The 27272-nt window shown below is 40.6% G+C and overlaps 1 protein-coding gene across 1 annotated transcript; it reads left to right on the forward strand.

Moving 5' to 3' along the window:
- Positions 1–9142: 9142 nt before the first annotated feature.
- LOC116327247 (uridine 5'-monophosphate synthase-like) lies at positions 9143–17921 on the forward strand (the record flags this gene model as incomplete). The annotated part of the gene is made up of 7 exons (XM_039608761.1): positions 9143–9385; positions 9863–10014; positions 10350–10476; positions 10586–10938; positions 11438–11520; positions 16083–16418; positions 16657–17921. Coding segments are annotated over 5 exons (933 nt in total), but the record flags the coding sequence as incomplete, so codon positions are not given.
- Positions 17922–27272: the final 9351 nt, after the last annotated feature.

Genomic DNA, 27272 nt, shown 5'->3' on the forward strand with positions numbered 1-27272 from the left:
AGTTTTGCTTTCCTCCCTCTCGCATCAGGTCTCATTAGTCCCAGCTCCTGTTTCCTCGTCATTCCTTATGAAACCCAGGTCCCACGTAGCTATGATGACAGCTAAAGTATATAGCACAATGAGACTGGGTCTGGGTTCGTAATGTTACTATATGTGATACCAATACCCTCTACTTTGATTAATAAGGACCACCACAAGTGTAAATTTATCCCTCATTGTGCTTTTATTTGGGCAACAAAGGAAAAAAAAATAACTGCAAGAGTTACTTTTATGAGATGAAATAAAATGAATTAATTCCACATAAACAACAACAAACACTGTAAACAATGACTTCTGGGTTTTTCAAAATAAAACACCTAGTCTCTTAAGTGCCAACTGTTACTTCAATAATCAGTTACACAGCATAGCTGGACTGGCCATGCCCAGTGGGCCGATTGTGATTTTTTCGTTTTTACGGGCCGATGCTTTTTTGTTGTTGTTCTTGTTGTTTTTGTAACGGTATAAACAATGAAAGGTGGTGGATTGGCCAGATGCTGGCCGATGTGTAAAAATAACTCAGTTGCTTGGTGGTGGCAATGGCGGAGCTTCCACAAAGGCCAGCAGGTGGATGAGGGAAAAGGGAGGCAGGAGGAGGAGAGACCCGAGGTGGCCGCCGGTCCAAGTGTCAGGTGAACTGAACTTCAGGTAAGAAGTTATGACCTGCAGTCTATCTGGGTCAGATATAAACCAAGTTTAGGTGGAGTTTATTTTCGTTGTGCTGACTTTTTACAGTCAGTTACAATAACTCATACTGCGTGCTAGCTGGCATGACGGAGTTTCTATACAGCTGGGCGGGTGCTGTTATGATGTTACTGATAGTGAACTTTCTTTATTTTATTCATAAGGTTAGTTAGTAGAGTTGCCAACTGTCCCGTAAAAAACGAAATCGTCTTGTATTCAGAGAAAATATTACGCGTTTCATATTGAGCTGAAAAGGAACACAGTTTGTCCCGTACTTCAGCTAGAATGGAAAAGACACAAAGCTGGAGTTATTCTGTCTTTACGCTGCACGACTGTGTCTTCTTCTCTCATTCTCTCCCCTGAGAGAGAGAATGAGAGAAAAAAAGAGAACACTAAGATCGATTAGCTTAGAACTTTGTTTTATATCTTCTCTTTGAACAAGATAGAAATTTAGGAGTAACATGGCCTTACAAACCCAACAGTGAGATCTTAAGAGATCCATAGTCTACGGCTCTTCAACGGGGTGTCACAGGGTCCCCAGGAAAAAAAAATGTAAATGTAAAACAATAAAAAGTATAACATAAATTATTCTGTAGCAATTACACAAGAATATCCAGTAATGTCCCTGCCTACAATTAAACACATTCACTTACCGAAAATCGGGGCAAATAGATGCAAGCTTTTTACCACAAACTTAGTCACTGCTCGGTGACATTCGTCTATCCTGGCCTGAAAGGAGACGCTAACAGTAGACTGCAGCGAGAACTGCCAGCCAGACTCTGTCTGTCTCTCTCATCATGGTCACCTAAATGCAGCGCACAGTAATGGCAGGTTTTGTAATAAAGCAGATCGCGCTAACATAATATGCACTGTTAGTTGATTATTTACCTGACGTATTAACGGGAGAGGACATGCAAATGTTACCGCTGCTGCTGGGTGGAGATTCACGAGTCCGGAGCGGAATTAAAAACACGACATTCATTTAAGGTCATCGCGTGTTATACATATATATATTAGGGGTGCAACGATACACAAAATTCACGGTTTGGTTCGGTTCGATACTTTGGTGTCACGGTTCGATATTTTTTCGATACAAAAAAATGTTCATGCTTTTTTAATTTGTCATTTATTAAAATTATAAATATATATTTTAACTCAAAAGTACAGTTTTTAAATTTAATGTTGCTGAAACAACAAAGTAATAAAAAAATAAATCTATCTGATCGAGAAATCACTCATCTTTGGAAAAGAGAGTTTATTACAGAGAAATGTCTCTTTCCAAAATAAAAGCTATACTATACGCTTCTTCTGGGGTATATTCTCAGCAGCATATTAAACATATCAGGTCCCCATAAGGAGAATCATGTGCTAACGGCTGTCTAAATGACTCGGGTAAAGTCTGTAGCATGCGTGCTTGTTGTTTTTGTCTGCTTCCACTTGTCTTTGCACTAGGATGATGTCGGCGTAAATGTGCAGTCATATTCGTTGTGTTCCCACTAGTGCTGTCAGCATTAATCTGAAATGACATTAACACCACAACACAGCAAATCTCCCTTAACGAGCTACCGCGGATCGCCCCGTGCGTGGGGCTGGACTGCGTCAGCATGTTAACAAGCTAACTGCTAACGCAGTAGTTCCCACCCATGTAATTGAGCATTGCGTGGCACATCCGATATACTATTTTACTTTTGTCCATGAGGCGCTTACCTTCAGTGTCATACTTCACATGAAGACCAAAATAGTTCCAAAGGCCAGATCTGAATGGGGCGGGGGAGGTTCAATTTGCCATATTGATACGAGCATCGTTGCACCCCTAATATATACATATACACATGTATAGCGTGCTTTGGAAATGTGGACCCGTATGAAATACGGCAGTGGAGTAGAAACCCTGAAGACCAACTGCTATTGACTTAGCCTGATATATTTTCTTTCCTTGTCTGTGGAGTTGGAGCGTACACGGCGAACCGATTTCACAATTATAAATCTCTGGAGGCGCACATCCAATTCACCAAGGATTGGATACAAGATTTGGCTATTTTTAAGCCTCTGCGTTGTGAATTCACTGTCATTCAAATAAAGGTAAGTCAGCTTGAGTACTGTGAGTAAAATGCATTTGATTTCCCCCCAACATTCAGATTAGCGCAAGCATAAATTCATTCATTAGGGGGAAATTACAGTGAGAACATGTGGAGGCTGTTAGAGGGATAACATAGTGAGTTCAGTGCACTGATGTGACATTGTCCTGCAGCATTTAGTCATTCTCTATGGTTAAAGAAATTGCACTAATTATTTCATATTTATTATAAATAATCCTAATTACACATCTTGCTTCTGTGATTCTGTCCTGTGTCACTAAAAATACATTCTATTTTGTTTTATACATTGATTAATGACCTGCAGAATCTTCTTATCATATTAAGTGATTCGTAATTGTCACTTAAAGTCGAACTTTATGCTTTCTCCATCTTGAATAGGGATGGGTACCGGTGTCCGGTGCCATGATGGAACCGGTTCTGACATAAACGGTAGTAACCAGACCGAAAAGCAGCGCACATTTCGGTGCTTTATTTCGGTGCTTTTTTTTTTTTTTCCTGAGCCAATTCTAGCCAATCATTTTACGTTTCCGAGGATAGTAGGCGGGTCCAGGTACGTACGTTCTTTTAGAGCAGAGCTACAGATTAAAAATGCCCAAGGCAAAGCGATCAAAAGTCTGGCTGTACTTCACAGCAAAAGATGCGAACTCAGCAGCCTGCAACAAGTGCTTTAAGCTGATACTGTGATACTGTCAAAGGAGGTAACACCTCGAATCTGATGAAACACCTGGCGACGCATAGCGGGTTTTTTTTAAAGCCGAGAAATGCGCCGTGTTTGATAGCTTGCAGCGAGACCTCACACCGTGCACATCTACTGCGGGTGTGGTGCCTGTTATCGGACCCGGAGTTAGCAACATCCTCCAAAAACCCGAAGAGTTGAGTCCTGGCCCCGAGCCCTGTCAGCGTAGCAGAAATGATGACGGATGATGATGATGGCAGCAGCAGCCGTTCTTCTCTGTGTGAGTAGCTTCATGTTGTTCGTGTGTAATTAACGTTGAGTACGCTAACCACATTATTACATTAATGCATGTAAGGTGAACTAGCAAACACCGTCGTAGTTACATGCAGCCAGTGTTGCCAACTTAGCGACTTTGTCGCTATATTTAGCGAGTTTTCAGACCCCCTAGCGACTTTTTTTCTATAAAAAGTCGCTAAAAAAAGACGTGAAAGCGCGTATCGCTTTTACTCTCAACAAGCAGCGGGTGCTGTAACGCAGTCAGTTCTTCTTTTAATCTTTTACTCTTATGCTGTTTTATGGATCACAAGGTTTAAAACTACTTATAAACACACACACAAACACAAAGAAACTCCACCAGAGCGCCTATTTCGGGTCACTTTTGCCGGTCCAAGCCCGGGTAAAGGAGCAGGGTTGGAATTGTGACATTAAAAAAAACAATAATTGCTAAAAGAAATTTAATTTGTAGTTCTAAATAAACTCTAAATGCATTTAGGACGTTTTTTACTCACTTTATGTCTCTTCCACGATGTTATTTCTCTCTCCAACAACATAGATTACAATTATATTAGCGTGACCAATTATGCAAATTAGGTGATGACGTCATTTAGCGACTTCTAGCGACTTTTAGGACAGCCAATAGCGATTTTCCTTACTGAGGAGTTGGCAACACTGCATGCAGCTGTCTTCTTGTTTGACGGCAGATACTCTGTTCACCCTGGCCAAAAAGGCTAAAATGACCAAAGAAAAAGTGGAAAACAGTTAAACATGGGAGGTTTTGGGACAAAGTTTGTGTTTTTTCCATTGATTAAGCACTGCTTCCAGCCAAGAGTGAGACCATATATGCCCTATAGCTGCAGAAAAGGCTAACATTGTTATCTTTTTACAAAAAACCAGCTAAACATGAGAGGTTTTGGGACAAAGTTTGTGTTTTTTCCATTGATTAAGCACTGCTTCCAGCCAAGAGTGAGACCATATATGCCCTATAGCTGCAGAAAAGGCTAACATTGTTATCTTTTTACAAAAAAACAGCTAAACATGAGAGGTTTTTGGACAAAGTTTGTGTTTTTTCCATTGTTTAAGCACCGGTTTGAGCACCGTTTAAGCACCGGCACCGTTTCAAAAGTACCGGTTTGGCACCGGTATCGGATAAAACCTAAACGATACCCATCCCTAATCTTGAAAGTGATTACATCCTTGCATTACATACTTTAGGTTCATTTTTTGCTGGTAGATTTAAAAAAAACAAAACAAAAAAAAAACAGGCAGATTTAGAATATACCATGCAGCGTTCTATTGATCGATACATAAAAAATTACATGTATGTGCTAACTTTCTAAACACTTTATTTGTTACATTTGTGATAAATAGATTTGAATGTAGATAAAACACATTTGTGTCATAACGTTCTTGTCTTTAAATGAACTTTGTCTTTGTTTCAGGTGCTGCACTCTCAAAGACTGAATGAACCAGCATTGCAGCCATGGGTCATTGTGAGCATCACAGGGAAGATCGAAGCTGCCCACAGCACCTGCATGGCTGGAGTCGTGGAGACCTGCATCCATGTCACTGCTCTTCTGTTTAAAGTAGAAGCAACAGTGTTGATCTGTGGCACAAGCACTGTTACAGATGAACCTGCAAACTGGGCTTTGCTGGGTAATATGACCAAGATACAGCCAGAGGTTGGCCATAAGATATACTTTGTATTTAGTGTTGTATTTAGGGGGTCTACATTTATGCCTGAAGTGCATTGCTATGTAAATAATTTGCATTTACTGAATATGTACTTAACATTGTTCAAAAGTTGAAAAAAGAAACAAACAAATGTTTGCCTTTTTAAAAAAGGATTTGTTTCATCTATTTCATAGGCTGGTTTGCCTGCAATAATGAAAAACAATTAGCAACTCTATAAATAGAACATATATCTACAAAATCACTCATTACGATGTTTGTTCTAATTTGCTATGACCTCAGAGCGCATTGAAAATAAAACTAATAGGCTATAAAGAGTAATATGAACTTAATTAGAACTTACCTGAATGAAAATGTGTGGAGCACACCAGCAGATATCTGGGGATGGTAGAGAACTGGATTTCAGCTCATCTCACAGCTGCTATCCAGGCTAGATGCCTTCTTTTGGTAACATCCAATACATAAGCTCCCTCACGTTGCTTCCAGGTGGGCAAACGATAAAAAGAGAGCCCATTTTCCAACCCTTCCCGATCGTGCGATCTAACATTGCAACCGACAACATAGCAAGTGCAAACCATTGCTGATGCTTTCGCTCCTTTTTTTTGTTTGGCCTGCTAAAATGGCACCTCGGCTGCCACGCCCCCTCCCGTGACATCACGCTCCAAAGCCGTTATAGGAAAAATCATTTAACCGCGGGATGTAATTATTGGAGGAGATTCTGGCCACTGGTATTAACTTAGTACAAATTAATTAAATAATTAAATAAGCCTACTGACATGATATCAGTGTAGATATCAGAGGCATAACTTTAACTTTAACATGCACAAACAACTATAACTATTATCATACCAGTTAACCTGTCAAAGGTAATAACACTTAGGTTCATCAACGCACATGGAATCACAGAAAACTGCGCTACAACTAGGGATGGGTACCAATATCCGGAGCCATAATGGCACTGGTTCTGAAATAAACAGTAGTAACCAGACTGAAAAGCAGCGCACATTTTGGTGCTTTATTTCTTTATTATTTGCTTTTTTTTCCTGAGATGTCATACACTTTGGATTCTAGCCAATCATTTTACCTTTGCAAGGATAGTAGGCGGGTCCAGGTACGTACGTTCTTTTAGAGCAGAGCTACAGATTAAAAATGCCCAAGGCGAAGGGGTCAAAAGTCTGGCTGTACTTCACAGCAAAAGATGCAAACTCAGTAGCCTGCAACAAGTGCTTTAAGCTGATACTGTGATACTCTGCAAAGGAGGTAACTCCTCGAATCTGGTGAAACACCTGGCTACGCATAGTATTTTGTTAAAAGCCGAGAAATGCGATGTATGTATTTGATAGCTTGGTGCAAGACCTCACACCGAGCACATCTACTGCGGGTGTGGTGCCTGTGAGCGGACCCGGAGTTAACAACATCCCCCAAAAACCCGAAGAGTAGAGTCCTGGCCCCTAGCCCTGTCAGTGTAGCAGAAATGATGAGGATGATGATGGCAGCAGCAGCCGTTCTTCTCTGCGTGAGTAGCTTCATGTTGTTCATGTGCAATTTACGTTGAGTAGGCTAACCACATTATTACATTAATGCATGTAAGGTGAACTAGCAAACACCGTCGTAGTTACATGCTGCTGTCTTCTTGTTTGATGGCAGATACTCCCTTCATGTTGTATCAACAGAAAAGGCTATTTTGCTGGAAAAAAAGAGACCGCTAAAAATAAAAACATAAGAGGTTTTTGGACAAAGTTTGTGTTCTCCATTCTTTAAGTACCGGTTCGAGCACCGTTTAAGCAGCAGCACCGTTTCAAAAGTACCGGTTTGGCACCGGTATCGGTGCCAAACCCATCCCTAGTTACAACTGCCATGCTCTGCCGCTGCGCCTTTCGTCTCTCACTCTCCCTCTGCGTGATGCGCACATGAACACTGATGCGCTCATTTGGGTGAGCTTGATTCTTACCTCTAGACATCCTGAGGCCAAGTCAGCAGGGAATTTGCACACTGCCATTTCCAAGCGATTCTCAGTTTGCCATGAAAAATGCGTAATTGAAGACATATGAAGTGCAATAATTACACCCCAAAAAAACAAAAGTTCAGAGAAACATTAAAACCCCCAAATTATATGGGGGGTAATTTGAGTATATAAATGCCTGAGCAGAATCATTTTATTGCATCAAGTCAGAAAGGAAAGCTCCATGACTTCATGTGTCTGTGCTGTGAGCCACCATGAACAAACTGTTTGCCCTCATGCTTTGGGCATATAAATCTGTAGGGGGCAGAAGACCACAGTCAGGTTACCGTTACATAAATGGTTATTTTTGAGACTGAAAGCTGTAAATGATAAAGGTGAAGATTCTTTATTTTGTGTAATGCCTTCTTATTGATGGACACACAGCTTTGTCTGTGTCTGTATCTTGTGATATCTGGTGACTGTTGACAGAAACACTTCAGGCTCAGGAGTGTTTATATATGAAATGCTGTCTCAAGAGTTACATGTTTCTGTTAACTGCAGGTATTTTCAACACCTGGCTGTGGCCTGAGGCAGAGGAGACACTGTGAGAGAGAACATAGAGACAATAAGGCTGATCCAAAAAACAAAAAAAGTAAAACAGAAGGGGTCAAAGGAGTTTGCGAAGAAAAGCGTCTGGACTTCTTTAAGTTGCTTGAAGACATTTCACCTCTCATCCGAGAAGCTTCTTCAGTTCTAAGGTCAAATGGCTGAGAACCTTCACAGACATAAAACAGAAGGGGACAATCTACTGTTGACTCTCCTGCATCTGTCTCAGTGGGGAATCTACTCAGAGATGTTAATGCTGTGTTCACACATGTCAGCAAACAATGGACCAGGGTGTGATGTGCTGAGTAACAGTAAGTGGGTTTCTGCTTGAATGATGCACACATTACTAAGAATTCCACAAACAGGCCACTGAACAGAGCATCTGTGGTAGGATGATAGAGTGTTGCCATGGTAACGCACAGGGAAGCGGTCAGACAAAACACTAAAGGTGGACTTCCCCAGAAAGCAATAAAATTGGGGAAGAAAAAACATCCTTTTACCAGGATGAAACCTCAGACAGAACCAGGCTCCGAGAAGGGCGGCCATCTGCCATGATAATGTCAATGACAGAGGCATAACTGTCTTTTTAAGCATATTACCCAAAAACCTACGACATGAAAATATGTACAGCGTTAAAAAAAAAATCAAAATTTCCCATATATGATTTTATTTCCCTTAATTTAGATCAGTCAGCAAATGCCATCGTTTTGGTTAGTTAACTAACCTAAACTTGTCAAAGACTAGTTTAAAAGGCCTAAATGAGGGAATCATGGGGTTTAAAGAAGCCCTTTTATGACCAAAACTTTTAAAGCCAAAAATATAACATAAAATATCTTTACATCATGAGTGAAAAATCGATTTGAAGTTATTTTTTGAATACATTATTAATTAATTATTAATGTGTGAGAGGTCCGTGCTTTTATTTCGGAACTCCCACTGAAGCGGGAGTTCCGGTGCTGGAGCCTAAAGAGCTGAGAGGTGGGGCATCAGCCTGCGGCAACGTTATTTATTCCAGTCTTTATGGTTTAACTTTTACAAAAAACGATTCTTTCTACTGAGTTTGTTCACATTCCCTTATTGACCTATGCGACATTTTTATCTGTAAACTCTTAAAAACTCTTAAATTCTCTTAAAACATACATTGAAGCTTTTTATTCTGAAACATTTGGCGGAAGAGTTCCAGGTGGCGCGAAATCTGCGAGCAAAGCTCGTGAATGCGGAGAGCGTGGACGGCGCTTCACTGACAGTTTAATCCTGAAGCTCCACGACGTGAACGGAGTGAAGTTCGGAGAATACAAGCTGAAGAGCGGCCTGCTGGCTCCCATTTATATCGACCTGAGGGTGCTCATGTCCCACCCCGCGCTCACAAACCAGGTAACCACGTGCTGCCTTCACGACTGCACAACATACTGACTTCAGAACAGCTTAAAGCGACACCTCATTCACTTTCTGAAGGCAAATGTGTCTGTGTAGGCACTCGTCAGTTTCTGTGTAATTTTAATACTCACGCGGTGTGTTTTACAGTAACACAATTGTCCGTGAAAGGAGGGACCAGACGATATCGTAAGGCAGTTAAAACAGATAAGGCTGGACCTGTCAGCAGCTAATCACTCACTCAAGCCTCAATAATCCTTATATGAATCAGCAGCTTTCTGCAGCAGCACGGCTCCTCTTCAGGTCACTCAGGACAAGATAAGGATGAGCAGTTCAAACCATTCAGCCTTAAACAGCTGATCATTTAAATGTATCAGCTTTTAATGAACATTTTATTAAAAGTTCATCATCTGCATCACATCACTCTAAACTGTGCTCATTTTTCTCTTCTCTCCTTTATATATTTTTTCCTTCCAGGTTGCGAGTCTCATCTACGAGCGAGTGCAAGAAGAGGGGCTGCAGCTCCACTCTGTGTGTGGGGCTCCTTACACAGCCTTGCCTTTGGCCACAGTGATCTGCTCACGACATGAACTGCCCATGGTCATCAGGCGGAAGGAGGCAAAGACTATGGTGAGCCGCCCTCAACTGATCGCATTTTCAAAAGAATAAAAAGCAATGCTACCATTACAGGCTCCGATTAGACTTGTAGTCCAGATATTTGAAAAGCCTGAAGCTTCAGGCTGTACCCACAGGTATCCAGTGCAGTCAAATTGTAAACTGTGTCTGAAATCCTAGTTCTCTGGTACAGAACCTGTGCAAATCTAACTTAAAAAACAAAATGTGAATCAAGAAACTGGGTCCTTCATCTTGCATGATATTGTTGCTTAAGATTTCCCAGTTTGAGAATAAGTGGAAGTTTGTCCTTCAGTATGGACTCGTAATTTGCCTTCTGTAACCCTGCTTCAGGAACCAAACGGCTGGTGGAGGGGTCTTTCCGTCAGGGGGACACGTGCCTGATCATTGAGGACACGGTGACCAGCGGCACCAGCATCCTGGAGACGGCTGAAGTGCTCTGCAAAGAGGGGCTGAAGGTCCAGAATCTAACGTTACAGCAAAGCTAATAATACGATTGTTACGCTGCACTGATGCCAGCAAGAGCAGCAGCACACAAGAATGACCTCTGACATGTTTTTATTCAAGGTGACGGATGCAGTGGTCCTAATGGACAGAGAGCAAGGTGGTGTGGAGATGTTGGCTTCAAAGGGAATCAAGCTCCATCCCATCATCTCCATATCTCAGCTGCTCCGTGTGCTGCAGGCAGCCGAACGCATCGACGCCCAAACCGCCCAGAGTGTCCACAGGTTCATCCAGGACAACAACACTTTCAGGTACAACTTTACAGAGTTTTCCCCCCAGTGGGGCTCAAGTGTTTACTTGTGTTACTTCACAATCCAGGAACAAAAAGTCAGTACAGTAACTCTGTCACCTTCACGCCCGGGTTTCAACACCACTGTGACGTTGGACCCCTCCCCAAGGACGCACAACAATGGCTGGTGAGACAAGATTCTGCTTTTTCAGCACAACTGCAGTTTCAGCACTTAACCGGCATGCGACACAGGCATTCCTGTTCCGCTCTCATCCACACACCTTCTCAAAAATGTACTGTTATTTTTCTCTCTCACTCTCCTCCTGTTAACTTCTCTTACTTTGTTTTTCCGTCTCCTGGTTTTGTCTGTTGTGATTCAAGTGGATCATTATGCTGTAATGGTCCCACTTGGGAAACAATCTGTTTGGCATTTTTTGCCCTTCAGACAACAATTCTTATTGTTACACTGCTAGACAGAAAAAAATGCAGATTTATGGAACGTGTCCATAAAAGACTCAAAATGTCTCACAGTCTGGGAGTTTGTGGTCTGGAATTTGCTAATCGCTGCTTTCAGCTACATTTACAGTCAAATAGAATTTTCTGAAAATAATCTGAAAGTGCTGAGTCAGAGTTATTATAATGATGTCTGTTGGTTCACACTCACGGCTGCTTTGAACTGATTCCAGCTCAAAGATCATCAACATGTTTTCATGTTTCCATCATGATGAGGAGCAGAAACTCTGAGGATTCTCCTGAACTCCTGACTACAGTAAGTCATCCCACAGCTTCTGCTTTATATTCTACATATTATTCAGTAAATTATAGATTATTACTGATAATCAGACACTTTCAGAGGGACAAAAGTAAAAAAAAAAAATCTGTAGTTAAGTAGAAGTACAGATACTGAAGCTGTACAAATACTCAGGTAAAAGTTGAAGTACTCATTAAACTTCTTTACTGAAGTAAAAGTGAAAAGATCTCTGAAAAGTACTCTGAGTAAAAAGTATTCGGGAGGTTAAAGTGGATGAGGCTGAGTGTGGAGGTGCAGCGTGGGATAATGAAATCAGTCAGAGTGATTTGTTTTGTGAGCTCCAGCTGTTTCCAGGCTGTGATCAGCTGATCTCCAAGCAGACGTTACACGAGCCATCAGGGCTGATTTCAAACCCACACACAGTACAGAGCTGTCAGAATGAAAGACTTTAGTTCAGTCTCACACACTTTATCCAGGTTATCTGCAATGATTAATAAATCCAACAGATGGCGCTGTTCAGTGTCACACCAACACAGTGTCGATACAGCAAAGTGAATGTGCCACACACTCCATGAGGCGTCATCTACTCATCACTATCTTAAACTATAACCTTCATGGGACACAGCTGTGAGGGAGAAGAACAAAGAGTAACAGAAGACAAAGACAACATGTGGGAGCACAGCTGAGCCAATCACAGAGGAAGTAGAACTAGACAGTGGCCAAGAGAAAAAAACAGACCAAAATAAAACATCAGGAAAAAAAAAAACTCAAAATCACAAAAGAACAAATAATCAGATCAATAACTGAAGACTATAAAGTCGTGATTTCCAGAAAGTGCTGCAGCAGCTGCATGCTCTCTCTCTGCAGACTATTTGCTGCTGCTTGTCTTTTTCATGTTTCTGTTTCTGTTTCTGCTGCTTCTGTTTACACTGAGGGACAAAGATGTACTGAGAGACTCCTGCACTGTAGGGATGTGTTGGTCACTCTTAGAGCCAGATCTTTGAAGTGAACGACGCAAGCCAGCTCCTTATTGGGTTCCTTTGTTTTGTTTTGTTTTTTTGTTTGTTTTTTTCTCCCCTCTCGCCCTCTCACCTGCTTCACTTCGCACGGAGCCTTGTGTTTGCGCTGAGCAGAGGGGGGAAGTTACACTCGCAGTAGCACAGGAACAGAGCCAGAGAGAAAGAGAGCCAGGGACAACAACGTCACATTAGAAAGGTATAATAATCATCCACAACTATTTTCAGTTGCGAATGACAAAGGATTCAGAAAGTTTATTCATGCAGGCCCATGTGTGAACATGTGTCATGTGTGTCTGCAACAGTGAGCATTTGATGTGATCAGTCATATGTGTGTCTGTAGGAAACAGGGGTGAGCATCAGTCTGCTAAAGCTCTAATCATCTTGCACAATTACAATCATATTGTTCCACAGTTCTCTAACATGAACCTTTTTTTTTAATTATTTGAATATATATGATTGCTTGTGTACAAATACGCAAACAATACACTTATGCTTTCAATTGTATAATGTAAATGATCTAGGTAGCTCTGTTTTGGAAGGTCAGTTAACAGTAGCACGGTGTTTTGGAGTTTGTACGTGCTTTGTCTCTAGGGGCCAATGTACATATTTATATATAAACATATATGAATAAAACCAAATTTTTTTACATTAGTAATTCCTTTTGTGCATAATTTTATATAGTTGTTGATAAATTAATTAAAGCAACAAAACAACCTGAAGAGCCAGTTGGGAGCCAAAAGAGCCAGTTCTCTAAAAAGAGCCGGAATTCCCATCACTCCTGCACTGATGTTTCATAGGAAAGTCCAAACAGACTCACTGGAAGTAAAACTCACTGGTTCTCCATAAAGAACAAAGATTTGCTCTCTGTGGCTCCAACACAACTTAAAGACAATCGAAGTTCTCCAGAACAGCTGTGCAGGAGGTCATGACCTTTATTCATTAAGATCAAGTTCATCTCAGTTCTCAGACAGACAGAGTGGAAGGTTGTCTCTACACATCTACATGTTTTCTTTGAAACAAGGTCACTTTCTGTTGCTACATTAATACGTCTGTGACTTTGCAAATGTGGTCTTGTGGGTTAAATGGTTTTGTTAGACGCACATATCTAGGAGGCGTCTGTAAAAACAGAATGTCCAAGTGAAACAAGAGTCATTTGAAGCAGCTTTGATGCAGTGAGGTCACAAATGAACTTGTTACATTTCTTTTAAAGGTTTACTTTAAAAAAATGCTTGTGTACCTAAGGAACATTAGTTTCCTTTTGACCTACAGAGAAAGCAGATGGATTACACCAACTTCACACTGTTTATCTTTATATGGATTTTGTTCCATCCTGATGATCAGAAGAGTGTTTGAGGATTTAACAGATCTCTTAACAACAACAGTAAGTGTTTGCTGCCTTTTTCTAAAATCATTTTCAGGCTTTTAGGTAAAAGGTTTCAGTTGTCATGGTTACGGTTCAGTTAACATCCACCCACAAAAATGTTTGAACAGAAAAACTGTAAAACACGTGAGACTTCATTTAAAATGTAATTTCATTACTAGTGGACTTTACCTTTAAAGGCTGAAACACGAAATCACTGGAAGAAAATCCAACACATCAAACGTGACTCCAACGCAACTTTGGTGCAAGATGTTGAATCTGAAGTGTAGAGTTTGAACGAGAAGCTAAACGACAGATCTGTTCTAACCCTCAGTGGCTTTCAGCTTTATTTAAACCTTAAATTTAATCTGATGTAGTCAAGTTTAAACACAGGTACTCTTTTGAAACTTGTTCATTCTGCTGCTTCTTTGTTCCTCACAAACGTGGACAAAGTTCTCAGGAGCAGCTGTGGTTTTATGGAGGCTACAGCTAAATGTTTCCTCCTTCATAGTACAATATACATTTTATACAGTGATGTCATTTTGAAGTCCTTTGGCTGACGATGGTCTTTAATGTGTAGCTGATGATTGATGATGAGATAGGTTAAGTTTCTGTTGTTCTGTGGAGATCATTCAAGAACTGAACGTGTTAAATATAAATTTTATATATTTTGTAAATAATTTTTTCGCCTGTTTTTATTATGGCCCAATTTACGATCCTCCTACAGTCCAACTTAACACGTCACTACGTAACACGTCACATGGCTCAACTTCCTAAGGAGTCGGACATTTTGAGATCATCAAGTAGCAGATAAGCAAATTTTGACCTTTATTTAAACCTTAAATGTAATCTGATGTGTTCAGGTTTAAACTCAGGTTCAGTTATTGAGTGAAAACACCAACAGACTCAGACATTTAGAACAAACTAAGAGTCAGATCAGCAGAAACAGAGAACACAGACATGTCTGCTGTAACTGCGTCGCTCTGCTCCACGCTGATGTTTGTCCTGTTCGTCTCTGCAGGTCAGATTTAACTGTTAGAAACTAAACTGAGTTTATTTCTGAGATAAAGAGTCTCAGTCTGGTTTACATGCTGATAATATTTCTCTAAGAATTAATTTCTTATTCATTCAGTGTTGCGATCGACACAAAGCTGGGTGGAGTCTGTGTGTGTTGGTGCAGTTTGCAGCACAGAGACAAAGAAGTGTAATGTGTGTGTCAGTGTGATGTGTTGTAGTGTCAGGAGTCAGTATACAGCTACAAAGCTTTTTGTTCAGTGTATACAAACAGCTGTAGCTCCATAAAGGCAGCATGCAGAGACTCACAGTGTCTTATAATGAGAGGCTGCTTTCTCTCACACATTATGTTCACTTATTATCAGCACATGTTGTTGTTTGTGCAACAGAGTTATTGTAGTTTTGTATTTTCTCATTAGTTTTTATTCCATTTGGACTTTTTGTGTTTAGTTCAGTTTAGTTTCCAGATGATTTTCTTCTTTTTCAGGTTTGATTATTTATTGCTTGAAGAGTTTTTAATGGTTTTATTCTTTTTTCATTCTTACTGTTTGGAGGTTTGTGTCAGAGGCCAGATTTAGGAGCATCAGTACAGCTGTTCCAATAAAAGCAGAGACTCAGTCTGACAGACATCCAGAGTCTCAATGAACTCGTCCATCAACAACATTTGATCAAACTAACAGATTCTAAAACTAAAGATTTGTTTTTATTTGTTCACAAAATGGTTTCAGATGATGTTTTTCATCCATCTCAGTCTTTCTCATGAACTTTGTCTCCAAACCTCTCAGCCTGAGCTTCCCTCTGATCAACTCGTTCATAATCTCGTCCTTTCTGCTCTCAATGAAAATCTGAACATGTTCAGCTCGGCCTCCTGTCTTTGTGTCAGAGTCTCCAAAGCAAACATCACAGCAGCTCACTGCCATCTTTAAACCTTCCCTTTCACTCTTGCTGCTGTCCTTCTGTCACAAATCAGCCCTGATGAAGATGCTCGGGATCAGGTGAGGAGGAGGAGAAGACTCGCTGTGGTGACGCCTGAAGGGAGCAGCTGACACAAGAAGAGACACAATCAAAGATCATCATCTAATAACAGAAGACAATCTTTTATTGTGTGTTTCTGATTGGCTGCTGTTGAAGTGAACAGTTGTACTTTGACCTTTAACCTCTCTGCTCTGTGTTGTTTCCTCTTTCAGACCCAAAGATTATCACAGCTGAGTCTGGACAGGACGTCACTCTGACATGTCGAGCTCCAAACAACAACATCATAGTTGTAAAGTGGAGCAGAGCTGACCTGGGAGATAAATATGTGCTTTTGTATCGGGATGGTCAGTTTGTTCCAGATAACCAGCATCCATCTTTTAAGAACCGGGTGGATCTGCAGGACAGACAGATGAAGGATGGAGACGTGTCTTTGATTCTGAAGGATGTGACGATTAATGATGCTGGAACATACAAGTGTGGTGTCGTCCAACAAGTGAGAGGACGTATGACTCTGATCAACACCACCTACCTTCATGTTGTTCTTCCAGGTGAGTGAGTAGAGTTGAGTGTGTGTGTGATCAGAGGTGAAGCTGCTTCCTGGTTGTTGATGTTTGTTTCTAAAGATGTTGTTGATGAGACTTTGTAGAAAGCAGCTGGTCTGAGTGATGTGATCAGAGTGCAGTAGATAATGTCTGACAGCAGTTTGAAGAGGAAATGGATTCTGTTCTGTTCTTCACTCATCACCTACCTGACAGCTGACACCTCACACCTGTTTCTCACCTGCAGGTCAGACAGGAGGACAAGAGAAGGATGAAGACAACAAAGATGGAGGAAAGGAAGACAAAGAGAAGGAGGATGGATCTGTTGGACTGAAAGTTGGTCTGTCAGTTCTTTTTGTGCTTCTTCTTGTTGCTGTTGTTGGTTTCTTGATCTACAGAAAACATAAACAACAACAGAGTGAGGAAACAAACCAGCCTCCTGTTGAACTGCAGCAGGTTGAAATGTCTCAGAGGTTTCTCCAGCATTGAGTCTGCTGCTGCTGTTCAGAGTTCTGGGTGTTGTCAGTGTTTAAAATCCTGCAGAAACAGATGAACTGAGCACAGACAGCAGGCCCACAGTACTGTAGGTTTATTTCATTTTAATCTTTAATGGCTGCTTCTGTTTTTGCTGACAGCTCATCTCAGTGGAAGAGTTTCATCTTTAAAAACAGTCTTTACATTTCAGCTCTGTAGTTCACTGGAACATCCAGAGGGCTGTGACTACAAATCAGCTTCAACACAGTCAGGCTTTCTTTGTGTTAGCTGGCTCAACTAAACCTGAAACTGCAGTCAGAGACAGCAGGTATCACCATGGTGATTATCAACTTTCTCTGTTACCCTGGCTCTCTGCTTCAGGCTCTGAGCACGCTCAGATGAAAAGGACCATTTTGTGTATCATGTGACTTTTCTTCTACACAAAATGATCCCTGTGAGCGCCACCCAGGGCAATCAGAGACGTTATTCATTGATAACTTCACTAATGTCTCCACTAAATGAATACAGGTACATTGTGACAGTGTGATGTGCAGTTTAGCTTCATTCAGTGTTTTCAGTAAGTTACAGTTTAACAAGCTGCACATATGAAACATTTCCTCCAGCAGAGGATCTGCATCACAGTGAAAACGTGGCTCTAACAGCTGATTTAAAAACAAAACTCTGAACATGACCTGCTCCTGTCCAGGTGATGTTTCACCATCAGTTACCATGGTGATTTAGCCTCTTTCTGACACAGAAAGTTCAGACTTGAGTTTTTGTAGTGCACGCACCTGAGGTTCAGATTTTCAGAGTTAGAAAATCTCAAGTAAAACACTTTAAAACTCTACAACTGCTGTCAGCAAAAATAACTTTTAACTCTTCAAACAAATGAAATCAACACTTGAAAATTTTTCACTTTGATGGTTTTGTTTCCACTAGAGATGGACCGATCTGATATTAGGTATCGGTATCGGTCCGATACTGACCTAAATTACTGGATCGGATATCGGCGAGAAATAAAAAATGTAATCCGATCCATTAAATATAAAAAAAAAAACACCTCACAAAACTTGCGACACGGCGTAACTCGGCTCATAACCGTAGCACGTCGGAGCAGTATGCATCACGTGATAGAGCGGCTGTGTGTATTTGGAGCCTCGCTACCAAACCAGCATTTCATCTCCGAGGAAGTTATCCCAGAGAGAAGTAAAGCAAGTGTGTAAGTTCATCTCTGAATGTTTGTAAAGCGTTCCCATGTTAAGCTTAACAACCGATATATGGAGCGACTGCCTCTCTCTCTCACCTTCCTGCTGCTACTTCAATCGTGAAACTTATTAATGATCAGCTGATCGGCTTTTCTGTCGCAAGTCCGTCTCTCTTCTTTGTTTTTGACCCACTTTGCACCAGAAAGAGGAAACCAGCGGCTGAACAACAGCAGCACGTTTAACCTTGATAAGCTGTTGTTAGAATGTATTTAATATTACTTTCTACACCAGGATACTTTTCTACGTAGCTGACGGCTGGTAACTGTGCAGGGGCGGATCTAGCAAAGTTTAGCCAGGGGGGCCGATAGGGCATGAACAGGGAAAAGGGGGCACAAAGACATACTTTTCTTTCTTATTCTCATTTAAAATGTCTCGCTTTTAATAAATAATTATCTGAATCTTACACCCAAAGTTTTAATCTGATGTAAAATGTATAGAAGTCCATTACTGTATATAGTAACTGTTAAGTCTAATATACCCTAGTAAGCTATAGTACTTTTTCCTTTGGGAAGGTACCATCTGTGCAGTCTGCAGTTCTGTTGAAGAAAGATGTTGAATCTATTTAATTATTCTTGAAAAATAATTTATTTCTGTGCATTTTTTTTCCACACTGCATCAAATTAAAGTTGATTACGTCGATTAAGCATCATTAGGTGGAGGGTGGGGGGTGGTTCCCTATTTTTTGGCGGGGGGAGTTTGCAACCCTATTAGTTAGGTTGCTTAATATTTCTGCTAAGTACTCTTTAAAATACCAGAATAGGGAGGATGGAGCAGGTTTAAGTTTATTAGATTGATCAGTGTTGCTGAACTATGAAATATTTTGGGTGCAGTGTATTTTTTACATACAGGTAAAACAGAATAGCTTTAGTGTTGTTGTTTATTTAAACTTGAGTATGAACTTATACAAAATGCAGCAAGATATTAAAAAAACAGTTTTATTGATTAAAAAATACACTATATCGGATTCATATCGGTATCGGCAGATATCCATATTTATGATATCGGTATCGGACATAAAAAAGTGGTATCGTGCCATCTCTAGTTTCCACTGACTAGTTACATAATTTTGAGCTCAGATTACACATTTATGAAATATGTTCACAACTTAATCTGATGTGTGATTTCAGTTTCTCTTTATCTTTGTGAGCTGTGTGGTTTGTTTGCCCTCAGTATCCATGAACAGAGTCACAGACCTGGGATCAGTGTTTTTGTTTATAAGATCAAAAATGACCTCATTATGCGAGTTTGAGCTTTGGACCACAAAACTTCAACAACACTAATCCTCCATCAGCTGTTTCACTAAAATGACATCCAAGTATAAACTGATCCCATCGTTCATGCATCACTTTGTAGCTGACAGATGGTTGCCTAGGTAACCCTCTAATGTATTTACTGCCGGTACATTTGTCACTCAGCAGTACGATTTAATCTGATTGGTTGTCACTTCAATAGTTCTCAAGTTAAGAAAAGTTTACCTCGGTACTCGCTCACTTCAAATCACTGATCAGTTATTTCCTCGTCTGAGTTTCGTTGACCTTTCGTGACCTCTGACTGCTGCTGGTCTCTTTGTGTGAACACTTTTCACTGGAACTGGAAATCTGAGTTTCTATGAAGTCTGACTCAGGATCCAGTGATCAGGGACGACTGAATGATTCAATTCAATTCAGTGTTATTTATACAGCGCCAAATCACAACAACAGTGGCTTCAAGGCCCTTTATATTGAAAAATAGACCGTACAATAATACATAATGTACTCAGAGTCAGAGTTTTTTTGTTTGTTCATTAATAACACAGTTTTACGCATGTTGAGTGATTTTCTTTATTCAAGCATTTTTAATGTTGTGATTGGTGATTAAAAAGTGTAGCTGCTTGTTTTGTATGTTTGGCCTTGTATGTGTGTTTGTGTTTCCTGCTGCTCACACACAGGATTAGAAAAGCCTGAAAACTCAGTGTTCAGAGTCTGAGCTCCAAAGGTCAGTGTGAAAAGTGTCTCTGTATTTGAACAATAAACTACTGGATAAGTCTGACCCTGTTATCATCCTCTGTTATTTCATGAATGAGTCTCAGTCGCTCTGACTTTGGTTTAAATTATTCATTTTTTAAATTTATGTCATTGGCAGAGCAACTAAATCATGTAAAGTTTATCATCATGTCACATGTCATCACACATTCAAAAGATTTAATATCTGTGTGTTTGTTATTAACACTGACTATTAATTGTTGTTGTTTTTAATCATAAACTGAGGTTTGAAACATTTCTGGATTTATTGAAATGTGTCTGTGAGAGAGATGTAAACTTGATAATGTGGAATAAATGTTTGATAATATTGATGAATTTTGACAATAATGAATGAAATCTTGGAATCTATGATCCATGCTGGATTCTTGTCATTAAATCTTTATTAATTGTCTAACATCCTCTTATATTGTGCTTTAAAAGCTGTGACTATAGAATTAATCACTCTCACACATAGTTTAAGCAGTTTAACATGTACCTAATAAATTAGCAGGTGAGTGTAGCTCCCTGTAGTTGAATCAGGTTCATGAGGTTCAGGTTCACTTTGATTCAGTTAAAAGTAAAAGATTATGATGCCTAAAATAACAAATTAATAATAGTAATAAAAAATAATAAAAAAAATCAGTAATAGACTTTACAGTTTCTAAAGTCTCAGTTAACTTAAATGGGTGTGGAGGTAGGGCTGTGCGATATGACCAAAATCTCATATCCCGATATTAAGACATCTATCGTCCGATAACGATATAAATCACAAAAATGTAACATTTTCTGTAAATTCTGTGAATGTCGGGCAGCTCGACTTGCGTGAAGTGTTTCCAGTTGGGCGTCGCGTACCTGGAGTCGAGTGTTTTAACTGATGCATGAAACTATACATTTTTAGACATAGGTTGTAACGGCCGCCGTTTTCTTTGTATTTATTACACGGCGTGCTGTGGGGAAAAGCCTGTTCTAACGTTTGAGTCCAAGGTTTATTTTTTAGCACCTGGCGGCTCTTTTTTGCTTCTCATCCGTAAATACTCTGCATCTTTCACGTGATTCAGTTTATTTTGAAAAGTCTCAACAGGATCTTGAGCTTTATTGTGAAAGGGTTATGTGGAAAATAAACAAGCGGACACGCCGTGGTTTTGCCGTCGTTGTTGCTAACGACAACGCATAAAAACAAGCGCTTGTCTGTCTGTAGTGTGGTTATATTAAATATAAGGGGAAGAGAGAGCTTTAAGAAATTAATATAGCCGCTACAGTGACCATATAAACGATGAAAAAATATTGCCGTAAACAGTTTATTTTGCGACACCACGAAACAAACGATAGCGTAAAATGCAACGATAGACGTTTTTATATCGTCATCCGATATATATCGTTATATCGAACAGCCCTATGTGGAGGTCTATTGAAGTTTGCTGAATTATCACATGCAATGGTCCAGTTTGACCTCATGGAGGCAGTGCTGTTAGCAGTCATCAGGCAGGATATTGTCTTATGATGACCTGGCTGTTTTAAAGAATTACTGTGAGCTGGTGTTGCAATGAAAGAAAGAACGTGTACTTTAGTGATCCCCGTGGGGAAATTCCTCTCTGCATATCACCCTTTCACTCAGTGAAGCAGTGGGCAGCCATTGGGCGCCTGGGAAGCAGTGTGTAGGGACAGTACCTTGCTCAGGGGTACCTCAGGGTGGCTATTCAGGGGAATCGAACCCCCGGCCTTCCAATCATGGGGCCACCACTCTACCTACTGAGCTATCCCTTTTAAAGCAAGTCCGCTTTAAACCTCAAACCGTTTTTTTTTTCTGAGTATTTTCAGAGTGATTTCTGATGACAACAGCTGAGTGACATTTCACTCAGATGTTAAAAAGAGTCTCTGAGAAACCTGTTTCTGACTGAAACTCTTCATTCCTTTGCAGATGATCTGTCAGCTGTTTCACAACTACATTTTCAAGAATTTTTGAGATGAAAGAAAAAATTATTTTGATATGGAGGGTCTTGAGTGCCAAAATGAATTCCTTAAATAAATGCAATTTGTAATTTGTAATCAAATGATGCTCGTCTGCATTGTTGTTGGACCACATCTGTCCCACTGAACTCTCAGCTGTCACTGAGCTAAAACGTCACAAACAGCACAGATGTGTCTGATATCTGGTTTTGGTGCAAACATGTAAATTCATGTAAATTCACAAGAGGTGGAATTTGTTAACATGAGAAACATAAAGAGACAATTTAAAGTGTTTCTGCAGGTAAAACCACAGCAGCTTCCTTTAGACTGGAGTTAGTGTGAAGCTGATGAGCTTCTCACTGCAGTGTGTTCTGGTTTGGTTAATAATCGTGTTCATGCTGTGAGAACATGTTTGCTTTGAGCTCTGTGGTGAAGAGTGTCAGTGTGCACTGGAAGAAGATGCAGCTTTGTGGTCGTTGACCTGACTTTTTCTCAGAAACTAAACCCAGTTCTTCGTGCTCTGAGTTTCACAGCAGACGTGTTAGGATGGAAAAAACTGTGAAAAGCTGCATAATAATATCACAGTACTGTTGCAGTTGTAACTGCAGTTATTTTAACGTGTTTTATTGCACAGAGGCTGATTCAGCTGTGGTCTACTCAGCAGTGAGAACTGAAGACGTCAGATGTCTGAGGAGCTTGGAAAGAAAAGCGTCTGGATTTCTTTGAGTTGCTTGAAGACGTTTCACCTCTCATCCGAGAAGCTTCTTCAGTTCTAAGGGTCAAATGGTGGAGAGTCCCAGATTTAAACCCAGTGGGAGTTTCCCCCCAAAGAGGGACAAAGGACCCCCTGATGATCCTCTAATCACATGAGCCGAGGTGTGAAAGCAGGTGTGGGACCTAATCAGCCAGGGTTTCGGGTGAGCTCATTGTAAAACCTGGCCCCACCCTATCATGTGATTTCCTGAGGTCAGATGGCCCAGGATGTGAGTGGGCGTTAAGGCGTCTGGGAAGGGATCTCAAAACTGGATTATAGATGGCAGACAGTTGGTGTCGTAAACCACCGCCTCTGTTCAAAGATGGTCGCTCACAGTGGACATAGATGGCCTCTTTCACTCCTCTTTCAAACCATCTGTCCTCTCTGTCCAAAATGTGAACATTGGCATCCTCGAAAGAGTGACCTTTGACCTTTAGATGCAGATGGACTGCTAAATCTTGTCCTGTGGAGTTGGCTCTTCTATGTTGTGCTATGCGCTTGTGAAGTGGCTGTGCACTGTACAGCATACACCACGTTGTTAAGTTTGTGTTCAGGAGTTTTGTCTTTCGGGTGAACCAGTTTGTGTCTGAGTGTGTTGCTGGGTCTGAAAAAACAGACGGTGGCGTAAATTCTCGACCGTCTCACACTTCTGTTTAATCAATTTTCTGTTTGACGTTTATTCAGCTGTGTAAAAACCCCAGAGGAACCCACTCGATATTTTTTTTTCGATACAAAAAAATGGTCATGGTAAATGGTAAATGGCCTGTATTTATATAGCGCCTTTCTGGTCCCTAAGGACCCCAAAGCGCTTTACACAACCAGTCATCCACACATTCACACACTGGTGATGGCAAGCTACATTGTAGCCAAAGCCACCCTGGGGCGCACTGACAGAGGCGAGGCTGCCGGACACTGGCACCACCGGGCCCTCTGACCACCACCAGTAGGCAACGGGTGAAGTGTCTTGCCCAAGGACACAACGACTGAGACTGTCCAAGCCGGGGCTCAAACCGGCAACCTTCAGATTACAAGGCGAACTCCCAATTCTTGAGCCACGATCGCCGAGGGGCAGCCAATCAGAACAGAGTTGTCTTAAAGGGGAGGAGCTAAAACACCTTGTTTCAGATGTTGCATTACAATAGTGTGAGGTTTCAGCCATTTGATGGTTTTGTTTCCACTGACTCTAGTTACATAATTTTGAGCTCAGATTACATATTTATGAAATATGTTCACAACTTAATCTGATGTGTGAGCCAGATTAAGCCATTTCAAGCTGCACAGAGCAGAGGACAGAAAGAGAGTCAGAAATTTCATAGAAAATCCAGTCGATTTTCAAAATAAAAGACCCAGTGCAGGAAAAACTCTGAAACATGCCTGATGTGATTTCAAACTGAACAAAGCTGAAAGTAAATCACAAATATCAGAACATTTGAATATTTGGGTGAAGTGCTAATTATCAGCAGACCATCCAGGTACACAGCCCACTACATGTAGCCATACTTTAGTATGAACACACTTCTGCACTCAGTTTAACAAGTCTAAGTAGAAACATAGATCACTTCATTCAGAGCATCTGATTTCTGTCATCAATGATTTACAAGCTGTTAAAAAAAAGAACAAGAGAAGAAAAGCTTTGAAGAAACATCAAATGATGATGTAGAAACCGTTTGTGTGTTTCATGTGAGGAAGGATGTGTTATGATTTATGACAGAGGATGACAGAGGTCAGAGGGAGGAAATGTGAGCTTTATTAGCTGGAAGTCAAAAATCAAACTCAGTCAGGAACAGCGACACATAAATGAAGTAAAACAGGGAACAGAGACGAGGCAGAGGGAGGACAGACAGGGAACACAGAGGGAACTAATAACAAACTCAAAGTAAGAACTGAAGCTGAGAGAAAGAAACACTAAACCCGCACTAGAAGAAATCATCTCATCAAAGTTAAAGATCAGCACAGATCTGTGGCTCCAGGTTTATAGAAGCAGTTAAAGTGTGAGCAGTATGGAAGCTCTGTGATTTGTATCTGAGCTGGTTCCCAGTAAAGTCTGAACTGGGACTGTGTGTGATGCAGAGAGGTGGAGATTGGAGGTCTTTATTGAACTACAAAGCTTGTGATCATGTTTCCTGTTGTTTGAACTGTGTGTGTTTGTGTTCAGACTTTAAACCAGAGCCAGACGTCGTCTACTCTTCACTGAAGTAGTCCACCAGTCCAACCACTGACGTCCAGCTGCTGGTCTCTAACTGGTCCCCCCAGCACCTCAGACCAGAGGACATCCACATGTTACAGATTTTTATATGTTTTATGTCTTTTTATCACTGAATTAGACTCTGATGACCCAGAACTACTTACTGGAAGTCAGTTCATTGACTTGATGTTTGTTGGCTTTTGTTCCCACAGCAGTTTCTCTGCAGGATTGATAAACTGTGTTTCTGTGAGTTTCAAGTCATCTTTGTTAAAGGCAGCTTTCTGTTTGTAGGGCTGTGAGTTTTGTCATTTTTCCAGTGAGAACACAACATACTTCATACCTGCTGGATTCTGGATTCTGGACCTCCAGGTCAGACTGAACTAAACTGACCAGGATTAACAAAAAGCCACGAGCACTGAGCAGCAGGGCTTTAAGTGGCTCTGCAAAGAAGTCTGACACAGTTTAAGTGACACTGCTTTGAATTGTGCTTCCAATGTTCCTGTTGTGTAATGTGAAGATGAATCTACCTCTGATTCCCCTCAGCGCTGTTATTTCACCATTTTTATTTCCTTTATAAAGTGTTGGGATCAGGATTTTATGTAAATATGCTGATGAGTCTGTAATCATGAGACTTCTGAAATATGTGATTTTCTCGTTTGGTTTTCAAACAAGAAAAATTAATAAAATAAAATTGTGAAGCTTTTTCTGTGTTGGAGAAATGTGCGTGTCTGGGTTTGACTCTTGATCACTGGCATGTCTTGAACAGGAAACTGGTAAAAATAATTATACAAATACAGAAGAGCAAATATTTGTGACAGGATTTAATCAGCTATTTTAGACAGAGGTGAACACTTTCATATCTCTGTTCCAGTAAGTAAAGTTTATTTCTATTGCACGTTAAGAACAATAACAGTCACGAAGCTTTACAGCAGGGGTCCCCAATCCCAGTCCACGAGGGCCGGTGTCCCTGCAGGTTTTAGATCTCACCCTGGGTCCACACACCTGAATCACATGATTAGCTCATTACCAGGCCTCTGGAGAACTTCAAGACATGTTGAGAAGGTAATTTATCCATTTAAATCAGCTGTGATGGATCAAGGACACATCTAAAACCTGCAGGGACACTGGCCCTCGTGGACTGGGATTGGGGACCCCTGCTTTACAGTAATTACAGTAACTGCAGCAAAAAAACAAAATGAACACATGATACAAACAAGACAATAGTAGTTTAGCCGGAGTTTCCTGCCCCGTGTGTTTGCTGTCAGTGTTACGAATCCTGCTGTAAGCAAAACAGAAGCAAAGGCTGTCTGTTCAGTCAGTGAAACACCAAACACAGATCAGTGTTGGAGCCATGCAGAGGAAACAGTGAAGCAAACACAGACAGGGAGGCACAGAAACATTAAGAGACCAAAGGATCACCACAGAGAGAAGAAAATAATAGAATCAAAGTGAAACTAGAAACATTCAGAATAACAATGAGTTCAAAGTGTGAGGAGGTCTGATGTTCCAACAGTGTTCAGGATGAGAATTATTACCTGCAATGCTCCAGTTTGACCTCATGGTGGCAGTGCTGTCTCACTGTTGTTATGGCTACACTCAGACTACAGGAGAGAACAAGAGGCTCTACTAAAATTGATGTTTTATCATGTATTTATGACATCTTGCTGACGTCAGCCTGATGACATCATCAAGTTTTATAGATCATGTGCTGATGTCAGCAGTGTTAATATGTAAATCTAGTGCAGTATATTAATCTTTGTGTCAGTGTGAAGTCACATAATGTTGCACTGAAAAAATAATATATATTTAATATAAGTTTGGAGATGGAAACTAAAGCTTTGTCCTCATTCACGTGACCCTGACCTTTGACCCTTGTATTTATTATCTTTACCCACATGATTGGAGCAGAACTGGAAATCTTTGGCTTCTATAACCTGTAAAAACTTCAGATTTTAAGATGTTTTCATGCAGTGTGTGATTTTGTGACACTTTATGGCATCATTGTGACGTCGTATTGAAAAAATAAACTGTGTGTTGTTCAGCTCTCTTCATGTCCTTTATATCAGATATTATACTCCACATGGGTTCTTTACATTATTGTTCAAGCTCAACTTTGACCTTTGGCCCTAACAACACAGGTCAAATGGCTAGCCGAGCTAGGCTACACTGCTAACACACAGACATACAACATGAAAGTGTTTGTGTGTTTGTTGTCATGGCAGCAGCAGCCATCAGTGA

The sequence above is a fragment of the Oreochromis aureus genome, linkage group 3 (genome assembly GCF_013358895.1).
Source record: "Oreochromis aureus strain Israel breed Guangdong linkage group 3, ZZ_aureus, whole genome shotgun sequence".
Lineage (NCBI taxonomy): Eukaryota > Metazoa > Chordata > Actinopteri > Cichliformes > Cichlidae > Oreochromis > Oreochromis aureus.